At 34.9% G+C, this 22,486-nt stretch overlaps 1 protein-coding gene across 5 annotated transcripts in view; it reads left to right on the top strand.

Annotated features, from left to right (window-relative positions):
- ADAMTS6 (ADAM metallopeptidase with thrombospondin type 1 motif 6) overlaps window positions 1-22,486 on the top strand; it is a 269,849-nt gene that overhangs the window by 102,710 nt on the left and 144,653 nt on the right. For all 5 annotated transcript variants that reach the window (XR_009502323.1, XM_059916475.1, XM_059916474.1 and 2 more), the window contains exons 8-9: window positions 4,546-4,589; window positions 8,682-8,787. Coding sequence is in view for 4 of the 5 variants with exons in the window: in XM_059916475.1 (XP_059772458.1) it covers window positions 4,546-4,589; window positions 8,682-8,787 (150 nt within the window). In the remaining variant the exon portion in view is untranslated. The remainder of the gene's footprint in view (window positions 1-4,545; window positions 4,590-8,681; window positions 8,788-22,486) is intronic.

The following is a 22,486-nucleotide window of genomic DNA, read 5'->3' as shown; positions in this document are numbered from 1 at the left end:
ACTATAGCTAAAAACATTTTATATATTGTGTATATGCTTTAAATAAATTTTGTCAAAACTTTGGAGCTGCCTATTTCATTCGGTCATGAAAAATGTCTGCATAAAATCTGACTGGCTAAATCATTCCTTGTTCCCAAACTACTTAGCTAAGTCAGACTTACTATCAGTCAATAACAAGCCTGACTTCATTTTTTAGGTCAAATCAACCTGTTAATACACTCCATGACAACCATCTCACTTCTGAATTCTAAATGTGAGATAGGTATATAGATTGATTTATAAACAATCAGACTGACAGACCCCAGGTCTTCCCAGGATGAAACAAGTGTCATCCCCTTCAATTTTTCTTGCTTTGCTCATAAAGGATTATCCTCCAGGATCAATGCATTCTTTTTTTTTTTTTTTTTTTAATTTTTATTGGAGTATAGTTGCTTTACAATGTTGTGTTAGTTTCTATTGTACAGCAAAGTGAATCAGCTATACGTATACAGGTATCCCCTCTTTTTTGGATTGCCTTCCCATTTAGGTCACCACAGAGCATTGAGTAGAGTTCCCTGTGCTATACAGTAGGTTCTCATTAGTTATCTATTTTATACATAGTATCAATAGTATATATATGTCAATCCCAGTCTCCCAATTCATCACACACCCCTCTTTCCCCCTTGGTATCCATACGTTTGTTCTCTACATCTGTGTCTCTATTTCTGCTTTGTAAATAAGATGGCCTATACCAATTTTTTCAGATTCCACATATATGCATTAATATACGATGTTTTTCTCTTTCTGACTTACTTTATTCTGTATGACAGTCTCTAGGTCCATCCACGTCTCTACAAATGACCCAATTTGTTCCGTTTTATGGCTGAGTAGTATTCCATTGTATATATGTGCTACATCTTCTTTATCCATTCATCTGTCAATGGACACTTAGCTTGCTTCCATGTCCTGGCTATTGTAAATAGTGCTGCAGTGAACATTGGGGTGCATGTGTCTTTTTGAATTAGGGTTTTCTCTGGGTATATGGCCAGTAGTGGGATTGCTGGGTCATATGGTAGTTCTATTTTTAGTTTTTTGAGGAACCTCCATACTGTTCTCCATAGTGGCTGTATCAATTTACATTCCCACCAACAGTGCAAGAGGGTTCCCTTTTCTCCACACCCTCTCCAGCATTTATTGTTTGTGGTTTTTGTGATGATGGCCATTCTCACCGGTGTGAGGTGATATCTATTGTAGTTTTGATTTACATTTCTCTAATAATTAGTGATGTTGAGCATCTTTTTATGTGCCTCTTGGCCATCTGTGTGTCTTCCTTGGAAAAATGTCTGTTTAGGTCTTCTGCCCATTTTTTGACTGGGTTGTTTGTTTTTTTGATATTGAGCTGCATGAGCTGTTTGTATATTTTGGAGATTAATCCTTTGTCCGGTGCTTCATTTGTTCCTCTTCCTTAGTTGCTCTGCGCCTGGGGCTCAGCTGTGGTTTTAGCCCCACCTCTGTATGTGGGCCACCCCCATAAGTCTGCTCCGAAGGCTGCCCTGGAGCATTCGGGTCTGCCCCGGTGAGGACAGGGCGCAGAGGTGGCACGACTTCCTGGGTCACGGGGGCCCCGGTGGCGACAGATGCACGGGAAAGCCGGTGGCCACAAGCACAAGAGATCTGGCCCTAGGGTGAGCGTTTCCTAGTGCCTGGCGGCCGGCGCGAGACGGTCAGCTCTGGTGGGGGCTTTTTGTAGCTCCTGGTGGCAGGCATGAGAAGGCCAGCCCTGTTGGGGGCTTTTCCTGGTGCCTGGCGGGACAGCTGGCCGGCGCGTGGGGAGAGAGAGGCTGCAATGGCGGCTCCACCCCCTGCACATCACTCAACAGTGGTGCCTTGCTTCTATGGCAGTCTGGGTTTCCTCCACAAGCATTCCTGGTTGCGGATTTCCTCCCTCCCGTCCTCTCAGGCTGTCTCCTCGGCGGCCAACAGCAGTTTTGCTCCCAGGTTTGCTCTTCAGTCCGCATGTTCCAACTCTCAGCGCCTCCCCCCGCCCCCCGTGTGCACCAGCAGACACACGTCCCAGTCTGGGGCGCCCAGGGCTGTGGCAAGGACCATCTGTGTAGTTCTCACTCTGTCCTATCTGCCACAGACAAGCCGTTTCATCCTCCTCCAGCAGCCTCAGATGCTCCCCTTCTGTCCCAACTGATTTCCCCGTCAGTGAGGGGATTTCCCCAGATGCGGGAACCGCCCCTCTGCTTTAGCTCCCCCCCCAACCCCAGGGGTACAGATCCCGTTCCGCTGCCTCTCCTCTTCTTTTTCCCTTCTTTCTTTCATCCTACGCAGTTGTGCGGGGATCTTTCTTGTCCTTTCCAGTGTCCAAGGTCTTCTGCTAGTGTCCAGCCAGTGTTCTGTGAGAATTGTTCCATCTGTAGATGTATTCTTGATGCATTTGTGGAGAGAGATGAACTCCACGTCCTCCTACTCATCCACCATCTTGGTTTTCCCCCAATGCACTCTTGAATTATCCCTTTGCATTAATGCGCTGAAGACTTTTACCCACAGGGGTGGGTGGGGAACAAGGCACCATAGCAAGGTTTGGGATGGGTGAGAAGTATGCTTTCTTTTTTGTAAAGTAGAAACAGGATGATTGTGAGACTCGAAAGAGGGACAGAATACTGGTGACTTGCAGATGCATCCTCAGGCAAATCAATTTTAGGAAAGGGTACATATGGAAATTGAGGATTTGGAAATAGGCTTCGTTTAAACATTTATATCTGCATTACCCATGAGAAGCCTTTTTTTGCATTTTGTTGAAGACTGCTGGTATGGGTTCTGTCTATGTAATGTCATAGGCATTACACATATAATCACAAGACAAATTGGTTGTGACACCCAGAATATACTTTCTGGTGCTTTGGTAAGTACACCAAGTACCCTCTCTCTATCTTATATTCAAGAGTGTACCAGATACTGCAATCCTGTGGTTTCCAATTACAAGAGAAGAGAGGAGATGAATATGTGAATGGTCAGAAGAGAATGGTATGCAAGAGGAGAAGAAATCCCTTTTCTCAAATGTAAAGTGAACAAGATGAAGATTTTGAAATTCAAAAATAGGCAAAGGGAATCTCTAGGGATTTTAATGAGAATAACCAGTGGTATGCTGGTATATTTGTTTCTTGAAAATAAGTTTCGATCTGATAAACAAGAATGGGATTAATTATTAACGCCTTCCTCTAGTACTATGGACTAACCATTATTTATATACAATTAAAAAAAAAAACTTACAACCTGGATTTTCATTTAGTTGGTGAAATTTTATTTTTTTCCTGAAAATCTTTTCATTTGTCGCATAAATTGTAGGCAAATAAAAACGTTCAGTCTTTTTAACTTTATTTTTTATTCTCACTTTAGAACTTTGAATACTTTTGATTTTAGAGATTAGTTTACAAAGATATTATAAAAATACTAAAAATAAATGTCCACATCAATACTGATTTAGCATTCTAAATGTAATATATTTTTAAATATGCAGCATTATGGATTCCATCTTTTGTATTGAGTTATAATATAGTACAGCATTAGAATAAGTATCTGACCATCATTAGGAAAGCTTTCTATTGAGCTATTTATTTAGCTGTTTGTAAAATATTTGTGTTTTAACCACACTAAATTGCTGGTATACAACTAGGAAAACTATGTGATATCAATTTTATTCCCATTGCTGTATTGCCCTAGTTTATTCTTATTTTTAAAAATTAATTAATTAATTAATATTTTATTTTGGGCTGCGTTGGGTCTTCGTTGCTGCGCACAGGCTTTCTCTAGTAACGGTGAGCGGAGGCTACTCTTCGTTGCGGTGCGCGGGCTTCTCATTGCAGTGGCCTCTCTTGTTGTGGAGCATGGGCTCTAGGCGTGCGGGCTTCAGTAGTTGTGGCTCACGGGCTCTAGAGCACAGGAGCGGTAGTTGTGGTGCACTGGCTTTGTTGCTCCGTGGCATGTGGGATCTTCCTGGACCAGGGTTTGAACCTGTGTCCCCTGCATTGTCAGGTGGGTTCTTAACCACTGTGCCACCAGGGAAGTCCCCTAGTTTATTTTTAAACAAGAACCTGTGTTAGAGTTAAGGGAACTCCAAATATTGCTTATAGCTCAGAAGTATAAAATATAGTCTGTGGCTATAATAAAAAAATATTCCAGCAGGTCCAAAAGATATTGGGAATAAAAAGTCACCCATTTGCTTTCTGTAGAAGCAGTAGCAATCTGCAGACAAGCTATTCTAGCTTCAAAACAGTATGGTAGATGGTTTTATGGAACTTGCAATTACAAAAATCCACTTTAACCTTTCTTTCTTACTGGCAGGTGTCCCATTGGCTTGCAGCCAGAGGCTGTGAGTGTAGTGCAGCTGGCTTGTCCCCCAGAGTGCTGAAAATGCCGACACTCCAGCTGGCTGCTCATAATTGCGCTGATTGTGGTCTGACAACCAGAGCTCCATGAAAGAAATGTGATGAATATACAAAAATATTTTACAAATTTGATCAGATTACAAATTTCATTTCTCTTTTTTCTCCTCTATAGATATGATATCTGCACTTATAAAAATAAGCCCTGTGGAACACTGGGTAAGTTTTTATAAAGGGAGGATAGTTCAGATTGTCTTTTTGGTCCAATGGCTTTACTTTTCATTATTATTAATTTGGTAATTTTCTTTTCTGCCACATCTGAAATTATGCCTATAAACTGGTAAACCTGACCTTTGTGTTTATGTCACTTACTAGGAAACAAGTAGAATGATGATTAAAAACAGCTTAGGAGGTGATTCAAAATCATCAAACAGTAATAATAAATCAAAAGTTACCACTCATTTTCGTATAATCCATCTCTGTAATGTGTTTTCCAAAAATACTAAGGAGTTTGAGAGCAAATTAAAGCAACCAGCTTTAATCTCAGTCTAGGACGGAAAGGGAAAAAAAACTTAGGGGATACTTCATGGAGAGGCATTAAGAACAGTACTTCTTTTGGTCCAATTTTGTGGAAAGATTATATCCTCATAAATAAAGATATTATTGGAACATTTTATTACCTGAACAGAATAAAACCAATTTTATAAAATATTACAGCCAGAGGTGGAGAGAGAGGACAGAATTATCTTTCTTGTGCTTCCCAAATATCACTTGTTTTTTTTTAAAGCAATTCTATAGTATTCTAGAAATTAAAAAATCATTTTGTTGCAGAGCATAACTTTGTAGTGGTTAAAAGTTAACTGCAAATACAAATGGGGGAAAATGGTAGCTTTCAAGTAGACTAAATTTTAAGCAACTAGAATTATTTTAAGTAAAAGCAGGAGGCTTTTATATGGTGGGTTTTTTTTAGTCATAGAGACTTTTTACAGACTCAGAAGTTAAGCAACTGAAGGTGAATTCTCTAGATTCTCTGACAAGTTTCACTTTTCTTATCTGTAAAGGAATAGTTATGAATTCTGTTCCTATGCGCCTCATGAGAATTTGGGGATGATCAAATTTAAAGTAGAGGTGGGAGAAAAGGTGTTACCCTACTTCCTGGAGAGGTCAGTGAAACATCTCTTCAAAAATGAAAATTTCTCTTGATGATCTTACCTGCCTTCCCAGGCTTCTCCTTCCTCATTTCCCTCAGGATTTACAGCAAAAGGAGAAATCCCAATTTGCCGATGACAAGTATTATGGTGGAGAAGTTTGCTGGTTAAAATCATAACACAGAGAAAGAACTCTTTGCTGAGAGAGCTCACATCAAAAAGATTTTCTTCACAGTGTTTTAGGTTAACAAGACCAACAATTATCCAAAGGAAGGGAACCTGAGCTAAAAACCAACAACTGGCTTTGGCAGTTTCAGTGCATTACCTTTTACAGTTTATTTAGCTCTTTGTTCCTCAATTTCCTTATCTATGATGTAGGAGTAATATCTGCTCTTATGCTGCAAGGATATTTTTTAAGTCATTTAAGGAAATATAAAGGCGTTTACTATAGAAATGAACTGGTGTTATTTAATGTAGAAATTATACTGTTTAACTTATTCCCTGTATTGTACACACTCCATAAGCATTTACTAAGTGCTTAATCAGTTTTAGGTATAATATTCACCAAGTTTCAAAGAGGCTACAAGCTCTAGCTTGTATTCTCTAGTGTGTTTATTTTGAGGAAATATATATGTATAGCTATATGCATATGTATGTATCTATACATATTCTATTCTGCTTTTTGAAGGTAGTTTATTTATACTGAGATAAGTTCTTCATTGGGACATGAATAATAACACTGCCTAATACTTTGGGATAGTTTATTAATTTCCAGAATCAATATTTTAATACTTGGGTACATGTCAGTATATTTTCAATCCTAATATAAATTATTTTTCAAATTATAAACCATTATAACTTATTTTTATACTATTTCTTATACTGAAAACTGAATGAATTGTGTTGTTTATACATGTGTTGATTTTAATATGTGGAAAATGTATTATCAGCACAGTTGATCAGGTTTTTTCTTTTTGAGTGGTCTTTCTGGTAACTTTCATATTGGTTTTCATGCTGATTCTTGGATATTTTCTTGCTTAGTACTGCTGGTGACCAGTTGTAACCTGGCTAAGTAGATTTCAGGGTGCGAACTGTGGCCATCAAACTGAGGAAATCTAAATGACCCGAATAGTAATCAAACCCCTATTAACACAATCACACATAAGAACTCTGACAGCTTCAATTTTACAGGAATAGAAAAAATGGTGGGAAGTTGTGAAAAATACATTAGCATCTAAATTATTCTTTTATTTTAGTTAAGATTTACCTTATACTTTCAACAAATAGTTATTTCTCAGATATGTTTTTTCTTAGGTTGTTCTTTTAGTAGCGCTAACAATTTTATATCAGATGCATAAGTAAATCTGTGCTTACAAATACACCTTGGGGAGTCATCTGGAATTCTCAATTAAAAATAGGGCGATATGGCACATACCAAAGAAGAAAAACAACAACAACAAAAAGATAATGACATAATAGATTTCAGGAAATATAAGTAATGTTAATTTAACAATAAATATTAGCAATTTTTTAAACCAAATTTCATAAAGCTCGAAACAGAAACAATATTCAAATAGAGTGGCTTTGTTTTTCCCATATCATGGACCATGTTGAACCCAATAGCTTAAAGGCAGATAAAGTACTGCAAACTTTTTCGTATTTTCCCTCTCTCTGTCTCTTTATCTCTCAGTGGAATTTGGAAGTAATATTCATTAAATATTTTTGATTAACCAAAAAAAAATTAAGTCATCCTGCCTCAACTAGTCCCTCTTTACTTCCTCTTCTTCAAGTCCCAAGACCTCTAAGTGAATGGAAGGGCAGAACAAAGGTATCACTATTATTAACTCTGTGAGGCAAAAATCACCTCCTCCCCAACTCCTGCCCCCCTTGCAACATAAATCAGTAGGAAAAGCAAACAGTCTATCAGCAAATCCAACACTAACCTCAGCTCTTTTCCAATGTGGTTATTAATGTTGATATTTCATATTAGAACATACAAAAATACACAATTTCTAGAGCTTTCTTGTCAGTAAGAATATGAATTGAATAGCTTTTACTGTTCCAAATTAGTGCAACTGGACTTTGTACCTAGCGCAGAACATTGTTTATTGCATTTGATAAATATTAATTGAATTGGATTGAAATCACTTTTGGTGGGAAAGTAATTATTAATACCTGGGTGTTGATAGTAGACTACTATCATATAAAATATTTTTCCTACTTTTCCTTCAATTTCTTCTAAATAACTTTAGTACATATGTGTGTTAAGTATGACTTGGCATCTGTTTCCTTGTAACACATGACATTATATCTTTCACACAAAAATTCTTTTTTCTCAACACTATTTTAAAGTTTTGAACTAATCACAGAGCATGATATTCATTTGGAAATAAATATTAAAACTTTTACATACTAAAATTCCCAAGGGAAGAATACCTTGAGTAATATAACATTTCACTAGAATCAGTGAATTAACACCATAGTTTTTGCTTTATTTCTAAAACTAATGCATTTAAGGGGGATGAGAGAGGGGAGAACCACGCTGAATGTGTGAATGACTTTCCGCCCATTAAAATACTTATAGAAATTGTTGTATCACTTGCAGGACTAATTTCAGAAGATTAAAAAAATGCAAAAACCTCCCATCTTTAACAGTTCTTTTTCTGTTTTGAATCATTCATTTTTGTTTTTATAAAAATGTCATTTTTAAAAACCATTTGGGATTCCCTTTTTTTGGTAACTAAAAAGTTGCTTGTATATTTTTATGAACCCACTAAACTTAAACAGATCTCTTTAGAAAAATAATGTGGATATATTTTGCTTTCTACAGCCTGAAGAATGTTAAAATAGAAATGCTTTCTTGAATTCCCTCTTCTGGCTCAAGTTACTAGGTGGTCCCAAGTTACCAGAAGTAAAATTTATAAATCTAACCCCTAGTCTAGACATTTTCCAGCACTGACTGCAGTTCAAAAAATATTAATGTCTAGCCGGCAAAGTGAAACTCCCCCCAGTGATTTTGCAAATGACTAGAAAGTTAACCTTTTGCCAACTGCTCCTTCTGTGCATGGAGGTTATTAAAAAGAATCCAGGCATTTATAAGTATGGGCTTTTTAAGACTGAAACACCTTGGCTTGACCCTTTGTGTCTCCTTCTGTTTATTCAGGCTTGGCCTCTGTGGCTGGAATGTGTGAGCCTGAAAGGAGCTGCAGCATTAATGAAGACATTGGCCTGGGTTCAGCTTTTACCATTGCACATGAGATTGGTCACAAGTGAGTGAGTTTAAGAAAATCAAAATAAATTTTAGAACTCCACTCTTTTGAGCAACTCATAACTACTGTGTGGAACGCCCGTGCTCAACCATATTTTACTGCCTTTTTGTCTGATTTCAATAGAGAATGTTATCATTTAAGGTATTGGGATAAATCATCTTAAGAACTGGAGACTTGTTAAATAATCTTTCTGATTCAATGACTAGTGTCCTCAGAGTGGTGAATGCACCACACTTAAGTTTTGTTATGTACATTTGAAACAATTTAGCTTTACCGTGGTCCACTCAACACCGAGTTTCTCACAGTCAAATTGTTTAAATGATCTTTCTTTTTCTCAAGTGACAATACATATATATTTAAAAATCATCATTGACACCATTACCGTAAAGTGTACTTTGAGTTTTCACTCTTCATAACAGCTGTGAGCATGCCTTTTCTAGGTTTGTGTAATCACTGCTATGCAACTTGTATTTTCAGGTGCACTTGTGTATCAGTGGAAAAAAAAAAAACCCTGATATTACAAGAGTAGTGAGATATCATCCTCACTACTTTTCAGGAGGATCTGGAGTTTTTAATATTTGTTTTAAATAAATCTGTGCCAAAAACTATCCTATGACTTCCCCCTCCCCCAACCCACCACCCAATAGCGATAAAACCCTTACTTTATTTCAAATAGACAGGCAATAGTAAACGTAAAAGCTTGCTTATGTGGAGGGAGAGAAGTTTGAAAACTTTAAAAGGATAGTCAAACATTTTAAACTAAAACAAGCAGCCTATTTGTAAGAACTTCTGATGTTTCTATGATTTAAATTTTACAGTCTGCTTTTTTTGGTAGAAAAATGGATGGGGGGAAAAAAGAACAAATAAAATGAATGTTTATTATATGACTTGCCTCAGAGGTCATTCCTGAGATAAATCTGTAGTTCAGCTTTTTTTTTTTTCCCAAAGGGGAGAGTAAAATTGGGTCAGTCTGTTGCATTATTTTGAAAATTGCAATTTAAATTTTACCAAATTGGTATTGATTTATGTGTGAATTCAAGTAACCAACAAGTTTCAAACCTGACTTAATTCAGACACAGGGAAAAGTCAGTATTACACTTTTAGTGGAATCCTAAGAATATTGGTATTCTAGTTTCCATTTCAATAAACAGTGGGGGAACAAAAGGGAAAAGCCTTAACCAGGCGGTTTATCTTCAACTCACTTAAAAATCTGACTCATTAATTACTGTCATAATCTTATGCAACCAGGCTGAATTTAATAGGTTCTGTTAGATTCAATTAAATTGAAAGGTTAGGACAAGTAACATGTAGTGGATAAATAATGTGTGTATGAGAGCAGTATTACCTCATGCAGCCATGAGTTAGTCAATGTCAATGTATGCATTATAAGTCCCATTCTTATATGTACTTAAACAGGCAAGGTGAGGGTTTATCTCTCTTTTTATCTTTTATTAAGATTCTAACTGAGCTACTCTGAGGCTTCCTAGATTTTTTGGTTGACCTTATGGATAATTCCTTTTAATTCTTCCTAAGATGAATGGTTTGTACCTTATGTAGAAGAAATGTAGAAGAGAAGTAGAATATACCTCTTAAAATTTATGTGCTTTGGTGTAACTTTATTTCATAGCTAATTCTTTTTTGATGATGTGAGTGTTAAAAATGGGGGGGGGGAATTCACAAAATGCTTTATATTGAAAGCCAGAAGAAACGCTTCAATTCAAAAATGTTCTTTGAAACCCTAAAAATTAACTTTCTTTCCATGTTGATTCCTATGTCACTATCCCCCTATCCCTTTGTCCTCAGACAACTAGGTAGGGTATGTTTAACACAGTGTCTTATTCATGGATGAAAATCCTTTTACTTACTTTTAAGATCTTAGGGTTTAGCATTAAGGAATTTATCAAGTCAACTCTAGTACAACTCATGTCATCATTAAAATATAGTGCTCTCTATTCTTCCTGAAACAAAATAATAGTCATGGTAAATATATCAGGTATACTTTTCAAATAGAGTATAATGTGCTCTATACTCTATAGAGTATAAAACAAAGGTTTTTGTAATTTTTATCATTTAGTAGAATGAATGTTAAGTGATGTGATGATATCTCCAGATTAATTACAGTGAAAAATATTCGACCATGAATTAGTGAGAAGTGCCTCTACTGAGTCACTAGAATGCGAATACTTTCTACCAATCTTTAGGTTGTGTAGAATATGGTTTTGCACCCATTGTATACTTATGTAGGGATATTATATCCATTTTAAACAGCAATGGATAACTTCTTTTCTTTGGCTAGGCCTTAGTGACCACTTTTTATTTCTGTTCACTCCCTTATCCAAACAAGAAATTAGTTTCCTTGTCAAATGAAAAACTGAGCTTTATGCTATATTTAAATGACATGTCTAGTTTTAATGAAGGCTATAAGCTATCAACACTTAATGAAATCTTATAGAAAAGAATATTCTTTGAAAGACTTTTTTATGAATAATGTAGTTGCCATAGTTTTCAGAAGTTGAAAAAAATTATGATGTTGAAGACAGGTGGCAAGAATTCAACCAGATATGTAGTCTATTGAGAAAGCTAGCTAATATATTCATACTGTACAAAAATAAGTAATCTTAAAAAGAAATCTTTTTTAAAAATTCATATTTTTTAGAGATGCATATTGAAGTATATGTGACTGAAGTGTCAGGACATCTGAGATTTGCTTGTTAAAGAAAGGAGATAAAAAGAGAAAGATAAAGCAAGAATAATAACATTTTGAATTTTATAATGTTGATGACATGTGGATGGGAGTTCATTATGGTGCTCTCTCTACTATTATATATGTCTGACTTTTTTTCACAATAAGTGAACAGGTCCTATCATCATAAAACTTTTAGATTTGACTTAACTCATTTATTAATTAATAGTGATTGAGTGAACTGTTACTCTAATTTTGAAAGAATTGTCAGAAGTTGTATTGAAAGCTGCAGGGGTTTATCAGTCTTGCTTTTAGAAATCATTTTCAATGTTTGGTCTTACCAGTAGAGAGATATTTTTTATAGAAGATTGGTTAGGAGATGAAGTTTTTAAAGAAGGAGAAATGTGGCAAGACTTCAGGATAAAATTGTAAATTAGATTACTGTGTTAGGAAGCTATTATTACTGTTTTCTTTATCCAAACTTCCCCTCTCCTGCTGCAAATACCTCAGTATCTTTAAATGCTTGATCAGTGCTGTTTTCTTTTTCTTTTCTTTTCTTTTTTTTTTTTGTGGGTGTACAATATATGGAGACTTTTTAAATTTTTTTTTTACTTTTTATTTTATATTGGAGTATAGTTGATTAACAATGTTGTGATAGTTTCAGGTGTACAGAAAAGTGATTCAGTTATACATACACATATAGCTATTCTTTTTCAAATTCTTTTCCCATTTAGGTTGTTATACAATATTGAGCAGAGTTCCCTGTGCTATATAGTAGGTCCTTGTTGGTTATCCATTTTAAAAATAGCAGTGTGTACAAGTGCTGTGTTTTCTTGATAGAAGGCTAATAATAAACATACACCAAGGTAGTTGGCACTTTAATGCCTTTGTCTAGTTTTGGTATTGAAAAAGTGTTAGTCATAAAATGAGTTAAGTGTTCTATTTTCTGGAAGTGTTTGCTTTCCCGTGAGTAAGTTTTAAAACATTTAGTTATAATTTATATACAATAAATATGCGCCCATTTTGTGTACAGTTTGAGAAATTTTGACAAATGTGTATAACCATGTACCCACCACCACAATCAAGCTACCAACATTTACATTGCCTGAAAAAGTCCCTTTGTTCCCTTTTACAGTCAGTCTCCACACTCCTCCCCCTTTCCTTGGCCCCAGACAACCACAGATCTACTTTTTATCTTTATAGATTAAACTCATCTTTTCTATAGTTTCATTTAAGTGGACTCATATCGTGGGTATTCTTTTGTGTCTAGCTTCCTTCCCCCAGCACAGTGGTTTTGAGGTTCAGTCATGTTGTTGTTGTGTGTATCAATAGTTCTTTTTTTCCCTAAGGAGTATTCCATATCATAATAGCACACATCACATTTTAGATTGTTTCTAGTTTGGAGCTATTATAAATAGATCTGGTATGAACAACCATGTACAAGAATTTGTCTGGACATATGCTTTTATTTCTCTTGGGTAGTGCTGCTGGTAGTACGGTATATGTTAGTTTCACTTTATAATAAACAAGAAAACTCTAATTCAAAGTGGCTGTATACCATTTTGCAGTCCCACTAGCAATCTATGAGAGTTCCAGTTACTGCAGATCCTTGCCAATATTTATTATTATAAATCTTTTTGATTTAGCCATTATTATGTGTTTTAGTGGTATCTCATTGTGTCTTTAATTAGTTGATTATTTTCTGATAAATAATGATGTTAGTGATGGTGAACATCTTTTCTTGTGCTTGTTATTCATTATCTTCTTAAATGTCTATTCAAATCCTTTTCCCATTTAAAAAAAAAAATTAGGTGTTTCCTTCTTATTGAGCTGTAAGAGTTCTCAATATATTCTGGATAAAAGTCTTTATCATGTATACATAATGTGAATATTTTCTCCAAGTCTTTTGCTTGCCATTCATTTTTTAATGAGGTCTTCTGAAAAGCAGAATTTAAAAACTTTGATGAAGTCTAATTTATAATTTTTCCTTTATGGTTTGTGTTTTTGTGTCCTAAGAAATCTTTGCCTACTTCAAGATTGTGAAGATTTTCTTCTATATTTTTGTCTAAATTTTATACTTTTAGCTTTTATATTAAGATCTATAATTCATTTTGAGTTAACTTTTTTTGTATGGTGTGAGGTAAGGGTGGAAGTTCCCTTTTTTCCTCATATGAAGATCCAAGTATTTCAGCCCAATTTGTTTAAAAAAAGTTTGTTGGTTTGTAGTTTTCTTTTAATGTCTTTGACTAGTTTTGGTATCAGAATAAAGTTAGTCTTATAAATCGAATTAGGAAGTGTTCTATTTTCTGGAAGAGTTTATATACATAAGGTTGATATTATTTCATCCTTAGGTGTTTAATAGACTTCACCAGTGAAACCATCTGAGCCTGGAATTTTCTTTGTGAGAATATTATTAATAATTTAATTTTTAAATTAGATATAGGATAACATATCTAAATCTTTTGAGTCTTTTTTTGGTTAATTATGTCTTTCAACGTATTAGACTATTTCAGCTAAATTGTCAATTTTGTTATATAGTTATTCTTAATATTCTCTTACTGTCTTTTTTAATGTCTATAATATAAATAATGATGTTCCATCATTCATTCCTGATATTTGTAATTTGTGTTTTCTCCTTTTTTTCCAGCTTTATTGAGATATAATTGACATATAACATTGTATAAGTTTAAGAGGTACAACGTGATGATTTGATACACGTATATATTGCGAAATGATTACCATGATAAGGTTAGTTAATAGATCCAGCACATCATATAATTACCTTTTTGTGTGTGTGTGGTGAGAACATTTAAGATTCATTCTCTGAGCAACTTTCAAGTATACAATACAGTATTATTAACTATAGTCACCATGCTTTACTGAGCCCCCCCTAGAACTTATTCATCTTACAACTGGAAGTTTGTACACTTTGAACAACATCTTCCCATTTCCTCCAGACCCCGATCCGCTGACAACCACCAATCTACTGTCTATGAGTTCAGCTTTTAGATTCCACATATAAGTGAGATCATACAATATTTGTCTTTATCTGACCTATTTCACTTACCATAATGCCCCCAAGGTTCATCCATGTTGCAAATATTTTCTTCCATTCCCTAGTTTGCCTTTTCATTTTGTTGATTGTTTCTTTTGCTGTACAGAAGGAAATGGCAGAATTTCCTTCTTTTTTATGATTGAATGATATTCCACTATGTGTGTGGGTGTATGTGTATCACATTTCCTTTAGCCGTTCATCCACTGGTAGGTACTTAGGGTGTTTTCATATCTTGGCTACTGTGAGTAATGCTGCAGTGAACATGGGGGTGTAGATATCTATTTGAAATAGAAATTTTATTTCCTTTGGCTATATAAGCAGAAGTGGGATTGCTGGATCATATGGTAGTTCTATTTTTAATTTTTTTGAGAAACCTTTATACTATTTTCCATAGTGACTGTACCAATTTACCTTCCCACCAACAGTGCACAATAGTTCCCTTTTCTCCACATCTTTGCCAGCACTTGAAGTCTCTTATTAGCCATTCTAACAGGTATAAGATTATATGTCATTGTGGTTTTGATTTTCATTTACTAGATGATTAGTGATGTGAGCACCTTTTCAACTACTTGTTGGTCATCTATATGTCTTCTTTAGAATAATGTCTCCTCAGGTCCTTTGCCCATTTTAAAATCAGATTGTTTGTTTGTTTTGGCTATTGAGTTGTATGAGTTCCTTTATATTTTGGATTTTAACCCCTCATCAGTTGTGTGGTTTGCAAATATTTTCTTCCATTCCATAGGTTGCCTTTTCATTTTGTTGATTGCTCCTTTTGCTGTGTAGCAGCTTTTTAGTTTGATATAGTCCAACTTTGTTTATTCTTGCTTTTGTTGCTTATGCTTTTGATTTCATATCCAAAAGCTCATTGCCAAGACACTGTCAAGGAGCTTTTCCCCTATGTTTTCTTCTAGAAGTTTTATAGTTTCTGGGTTTACATTTAAGTCTTTAATCTATTTTAAGTTAATTCTTGTGAGTTGTGTAAGATGGGGGGGGGGTCCAATTTCTTTCTTTTTTTTTTTTTTTTTTTTTTGCATGGTAATGTCCAGTTTTCCCAACATCATTTATTGAAGAGACTATCCTTTTCTCATTGACTATGCTTGACTCCCTTTTCAAATATTAGTTGACAATATATGTGTGGGTTTTTTTTTATGGACTCCCCATTCTGTTCTATTGGGTCTATGTGTCTGTTTTTATGGAATACCATACTGTTTTGATTACTGTAGCTTTGTAGTATAGTTTGAAATCAGGAATAGGCATGCCTCCAGCTTTGTTCTTTCTCAAGATTGCTTAGGCTATTTGGGGTGTTTTGTAGTTCCATACAAATTTTAGGATTGTTCTTCTATTTCTGTAAAAAATGTCATTGAAATTTTGATATGAATTGCATTCAATCTATACTAGATGGTTTAGGTAGTATGAACATTTTAACAGTGTTAACTCACCCTGTCCATTTACATGGACTATCTTTTCATTTATTTGTGTCTTTTATAAATGTCTTATAGCTTTCAGTGTAGGGATCTTTCCTGTCCTTGGCTAAATTTATTCCTTAATATTTTTTATGTTATTGTAAATGAGATTGTTTTCTTTGTTTTTTTGTTTTTCAGCTTATTCATTGTTAGTATACAGAAACACAACTGATTTTTGCATTTTGATTTTGTGTCCTGTACTTTATTGAATTCATTTATTCTAAAACTTTTTATGTGGCATCTTTAGGTTTTTCTGTATACAAGATCATAATGTCTGCAAAGAGGGACAATTTTACTTCTTCCTTTCTTATTTAGATGCCTATTTATTTGAATTTTTTAATGTAGGCATTTATTGCTATAAAATTCCCTCTTAAAGTTGCTTTTGCAGCATCCCTTAAGTTTTAGTATATTGTGTTTCCATTTACATTTGTCTCAAGATAGTTTTGATTATTCTTTTGGTTTCTTCTTTGACCAGCAGTATGTTGTGTAATTTCTATGTATTTGTGAATTTCCTTGCTTTATCATGTTGTTGACTTTAGTTCTATACTACTGTGGTCAGAAAAGAGACTGGAAATTATCTCAATCTTCTTAAATTTGTTAAGACTTGTATTGTGACCTATTATGTGATCTATCCTGGAGAATATTCTGTGTAACCTTGAGAAGAATGCGTATGCTGTTACTGTTGGATGGAATGATCTGTATATGTCTTTTAAAGACCATATAAACTAAAGTGTGATTCAAGTCCAATGTTTCTTGATTTTTTTGAGTGATCTATCCATTATTGAAAGTGAGGATATTGTAGTCCCCATTAATTATTATTTTATTAATTTCTTTTTTTAATTTGCTTTATATATTTAGGTACTTGTTATGTTAGGTGCATAAAATCTTTACAGTTGTTATATTCTCTTGATGAATTGACCCCTTTATTATAATATTTGACCTACTTCATCTTATATTAGTTTTTGAGTTAAAGTCTGTTTTGCCTATTATAAGTGTAGCTACTCCTGTTCTATTTTGGTTTACATTTGCATCAAATATCTTTTTCCACCCTTTCATTTTGAGCCTATTTGTTTCCTTTAAGGCTGAGTTAAGTCTCTTGTAGGCAGCATATAGTTGTCTTTTTTTTTTTTTTTTATCCATTTAGCCACTCTGTGTCTTTTGATTGGAGAATTTAAGCCATTTACATTTGAAGTAATTATTGATAGGTAAGGACTTAATAATGCCATCTTATTAATTGTTTTTTTGGCTGTTTTGTAATTCTTTTGTTTCTTTTTTCCTTTCTTGCCGTCTTCCTTTGTGAATGATGATTTTCTGTGGTGGTATGCTTTGATTCCCTTCTCTTTATCTTTGTATATCTCCTGTAGGTTTTTGCTTTGTGGTAACCATGAGCCTTACATAAAACATATTATAGATATAACATTTTATTGTAAGCTGATGACAGCTTAACTTTGAGTGCATAAAAAATTCTACCTTTTTATTCCTCCCCATATTTTATATTTTAGACATCACAATTTACATCTTTTATATTGTGATTGATTAGCAAATTATTGTAGCTATAGATTTTTATAATTATATTTTATGTGTTCTTAACCTTTATGCTAGAGTTAACTGATTAACACATTACCGTATTACAATATTGGAATATTTTGAATTTGACAATATACTTGCCTTTACCAGTACGTTTTATATGTTCTTGTGTTTTTGCATTACTTATTAGCATCCTTTCATTTCAACTTGAAGAACTTCTTTCAGCATTTCTTGTAAGGCAGGTGTAGTGGTGATGAACTCCCTCAGCTTTTTTGATCTGAGAAAGTCTTTATCTCTCCTTCATTTCTAAAGGACAAATTTGCCAGTTGTCCTTTGTTAAGTGTTCTTGGTTGACAGTTTTTTTCTTCTAACACTTTAAATATAGCTCATTCTCTCCTGGTTGCAAGGTTTCTGCTGAGAAGTCTGCTGATGGAGTATGGGGGGAGGGGTTCCTTTGTATGTGAGTAATTTTTTTCCCTTGCTGCTTTCTATAAATAAGCTTTCTGCCCCATTCTTCTCCCTTCTCTTTCTCTAATAATGCATAGATAGTTTCTCTTAATGATATAGCATAATTCACATAGGCTGTCTTCCCTGTTTTTCATTCTTTTTTGTTTGCTTCTCTGATGGGATAACTTCAGTTGACTTTTCTTGCAGTTCACTGATTTTTTTCTTCTGTTCGTCAAGTCCGTTGTTGAAGCTCTCTACTAAATTCTTCAGTTCAGTCATTGTATTCTTCAGCTGCAGCATTTCTGTGTGTGTGTGTTTTTTTTTTAATGGTCTCTTTTTTAGAGTTATCTATCTTTGTTTTCTTACAGTTCACTGAATTTCTTTAAGAGAGTTATTCTAATTCTTTTTCAGATAGTTCATAGATCTGTATTTCTTTGGGGTTAGTCACTGGAGCTTATTAGTCTCCTTTGATCCTGAATGTTTACCTGATTATCTGTGATCTTTGTATCTTTGCACTGGTGTCTATGCGTTTGAGGAAACTATCTCCTCTTCCAGCCTTTTGCAGCAGTTGTGTTGGGCTACTGATATGCTTCTTTGTCATGGCTGAATATCAGATATGCTGCATAGCTACCTGGCATCGCTGGCCAGGCTTCCTGGTTGAGTAGGGATGGAGGCTCTGGTCAGCAATTGGGCAGGACTAGTGACTTGTTTTCCTGTGTGGGGCTCTAGAACGGGTCCATGGCTGAGAGAGGTCAATAGCAAGGGACACAGACCTGGAAAAACTGCCAAGCAAGTTGCCCAGCCAGAAACGAACACCAATTCAACTCTGCAGATGAGCAGAACCACTGGGATCTCTGCTCAGGTGTCACCATTAGCAAGAATGCAAAGTGTTCATTGCTGTGAGCCTCATGCTCCCTTTTCCCATCTTTATCTGATTCCCAAAGTGATGCCCATTAGGCAGTATCTAAGTGGTTCTCCTGGTATGTGTCCTGGAATGCTGGGGAAACTGGATGGCCACCTTGAGATCTCCTTTTTCCACTAGCGTAACTGTAGGCCCAGGGAGATCCACTTGGTGCAGTGATATGCTGCCCTGGGAGAGGGACAATGCAGTCAAAGTGAAACTGTTCCTATTACCTTTCTTTTCTTTTTTTTTTTTAATACATTTATGTATTTTATTTATTTTATCTCTGGTTGTGGCGAGCGGGGGCTACTCTTCGATGTGGTGCTCAGGCTTCTCCTTGCAGTGGCTTCTCTTGTTGCAGAGCATGGGCTCTAGGCACACGGGCTTCAGCAGTTGTGGCATGTGGGCTCAGTAGTTGTGGCTCATGGGCTCTAGAGCGCAGGCTCAGTAGTTGTGGCACATGGACTTAGTTGCTATGCGGCATGTGGGATCTTCCCGGACCAGGGATCAAACCCGTGTCCCCTGCATTGGCAGGCAGATTCTTAACCATTGCACCACCAGGGAAGTCCCCCTATTACTTTTCTAATGTGGTTTTTCTTTTTTTTTTTTTTTTTTTTTTTTTTTTCTTGTTTTTGTTTTGTGTTTTGTTTTGGTTCAAGTGGGTGCTTCTAACTCATCCCTGGGTTCTGGGTTCTTCACAAAGGCATCTTATCTACTGATATTTGCTAGCTGCTCTCTCTGTGAAGGGAACCAAGTTGGGAATTACTTATTTTGCCATCTTGCTCATGTCTCTTATCCTTTTTTTCTTGATCAATACAGCTAAAGGTTTATTAATTCTACTGTTTTCTTAAAAGAAAAACAGATTTTGATTTCATTGATTTTCTTAATTGTTCAAGTGTTCTATAGTATTACAACTTTTCTTTACAGCTGATCTATCAATTACTAATAGAGAAGTGTTGAAATCTCCAAATGTATATGTAGGTTTGTCTGTTTCTTCTTTCATTTTTGTCAGTTTCACGTCATATATTTTGAAGTTCTCTAATTAAGTGCATTCACATTTAGGATTATTATGTCTTCTTGATGAATCAACCCTTTAACATTATGAAATACCCCTTTTTATCCTTAGTAGTATTACTTGTTGAATACTTGAAATACTTGTTGAAATACTTGAAATCTATTTTATCTCATTAATACAGTTTACATGGAATATATATATGTATGTATATATTTAAATCCTTTTACTATGAACTTACCTATGCCTTCTTTTAATGTGTGTGTTTTAAAATATTTGTTTATTTATTTTTAATTAATTCATTTCTTTTTGGCTGCATTGGGTCTTAGTTGCAGCACTTAGGATTTTCGTTGAGGCATGCGGAAACTTTCATTGTGGCATGCAGGCTTTTCTCTAGTTGTGGCATGTGGGTTTTCTCTTCTCTAGTTGTGGTACACAGGCTCCAGGGTGCGTGGGCTCTGTAGTTGTGGCGCACGGGTTCCAGAGTGCGTGGGCTCTGTAGTTTATGGCACACAGGCTCTCTAGTTGAGGCACGCAAGCTCAGTAGTTGGGGCACATGGGCTTAGTTGCCACACAGCATGTGGAATCTTAGTTCCCTGACCAGGGATCGAACCCATGTCCCTGCATTGGCAGGTGGATTCTTGACCACTGGACCACCAAGGAAGTCCCCCTATGTCTTTATATTTAAAGTGAACTTCTTTTGGGCAACTTATATTTGGGTTTTGCTCTTTTAAATCCAGTCTGACAGTTTCTATCTTTTAACTATATTGTTTTGTCCACTTACATTTAATGTAATTTTTGATATAGCTGGGTTTTGGTCATTAATCTTGTTGCTTGTTTTCTAGTTTTTCCTATCTATTTTTGTTGCACTTTTTCTCTATTAATTAACTAAATATTTTTTAAATGTGTTATTTAATCTTTACTATTGCATTATTAGCTATACCTCCTTGGTTTATTTATTTATTTTTTAGTGGTTGCTCTATAGTTTACAATTTGGATTTTTATCACAGTTTATTTTTAAATAAAATTTCTGCAATTTACCTATAAGATACTGTATTTCCTTTTCCTCCCTCTCATCCTTTGTTTATTATTGTCATAGATTTCTACTTCTTTATATATTGTAAATCCTATAAGACCTTGTTATTATTTTTGCTTTAGATGGTCAATCATCTTTTACCGAAATTTAAAAATAAGAAACAGTATATTTTATAAGTACACACACATTACCATTTCAGGTACTTTTTTCATTCCTTGATGTAAATAGATCCACATTTTCATCTATTATGTTCCTTATACCTGAAAAACTTCCATTAGTATTTCTCATAATGCAATTTTCCTGGCAAGTTATTCTCTTACCTTTTATTTGTCTGAAATTTTAAAATTTTACCTTCACTTTTGAAGGATATTTACATTGGATTAAAATTCTCCATTGGCAGGTTTTTTGTTTTTTTTGTTTTTGAGCCATGGCACCTGAAATATCAGAGAATATGATGCATCATGATAACTATATGGAGTTTAATGATGCTGGGTGTTGAAATGCCTAACCAAGAACTTGTGAAATGAAACTGGTGAGGTGGACAAAAAATAGATGATAGATTGCCTTATGTATATAATAACAAGCTTGCATGTTATGTCTTAGAACAGTGGAAAGTCACTGAGTAATTCTGAACAGAAATAGCATGATAAGATTTTTATTTTAGATAGGTCACTCTGGAAGCTGTATGGGATATGACTTTCACATAGGAAACCATGCTGTTGCATTTGTCCAAGTTAATACTACAAATATTATTTGGGGGGTGGGGAGGATTGCAGTTGTTCTAGAAGTGCCAAAACCTTTCTGCTGTATACGTTATAGATAATGAGGCCTGCAACTTGGGTAGTGGCATTTGGATGGATTAAAGACATATTGAAGAGATAAAATTAGCAAGGTTTGATACTTGGTTAAGTGTGAGTGATGAGAGAGGGACATCTGAGTATTACTCTCATCTTTCTACCTTAGTGAGTGAGACTGTAGACTCATCAGTACCACCCACTGAAATAAAGGTGGAACCTGTTTAAGTAAAGGAGTAATGAGTTCAGTTTTTTATAGGTTTAGGCTGAGATGTCTGTAGAACATCTAAGTGGAAATGTACAGAAGACAATTACAAGGCTAAAATTATTAAGAAAGATGTGGGCCGAATGTATAAATTTAGCAGTTATTCATAATAGTAGAGCCCCAGAGAACTGGCATAAATTCAAAAGAGCAGAGGGCTCAGATCTGCATACATTAAACCTAGTAATAATTTAAAGTTTAAGAATTGCCATATGTCCCAACTGCTGTTTTTTATAACTGTTATTATAGAATAACTATCAGTAAGGAATTGTGCACATAATAAAGCTTATTGAAGCAAGATGGTAAAGTTAATAAGTATTTAGACATGATAGTTGAATTAAGAACTCTAAATCTTAAAAGATACAACTTTAGGACAGATAAATTATATTTAGCTTTTTTCACAGTAGTAGACTTATGAAATTATTATATTAAGAGGTGATTCAGCATGAAAATATAAATACAGGATAGTTAGGAGCCCTCTGCTCTTTTAACTCCTCTCTCCTTGAGAGTAAGGATCAT

Source organism: Balaenoptera ricei, chromosome 3 (genome assembly GCF_028023285.1).
Source record: "Balaenoptera ricei isolate mBalRic1 chromosome 3, mBalRic1.hap2, whole genome shotgun sequence".
Classification (NCBI taxonomy): Eukaryota; Metazoa; Chordata; class Mammalia; order Artiodactyla; family Balaenopteridae; genus Balaenoptera; species Balaenoptera ricei.
Note: the sequence above shows the minus strand (reverse complement) of the source record. Positions and strands in the feature narration are given on the sequence as shown.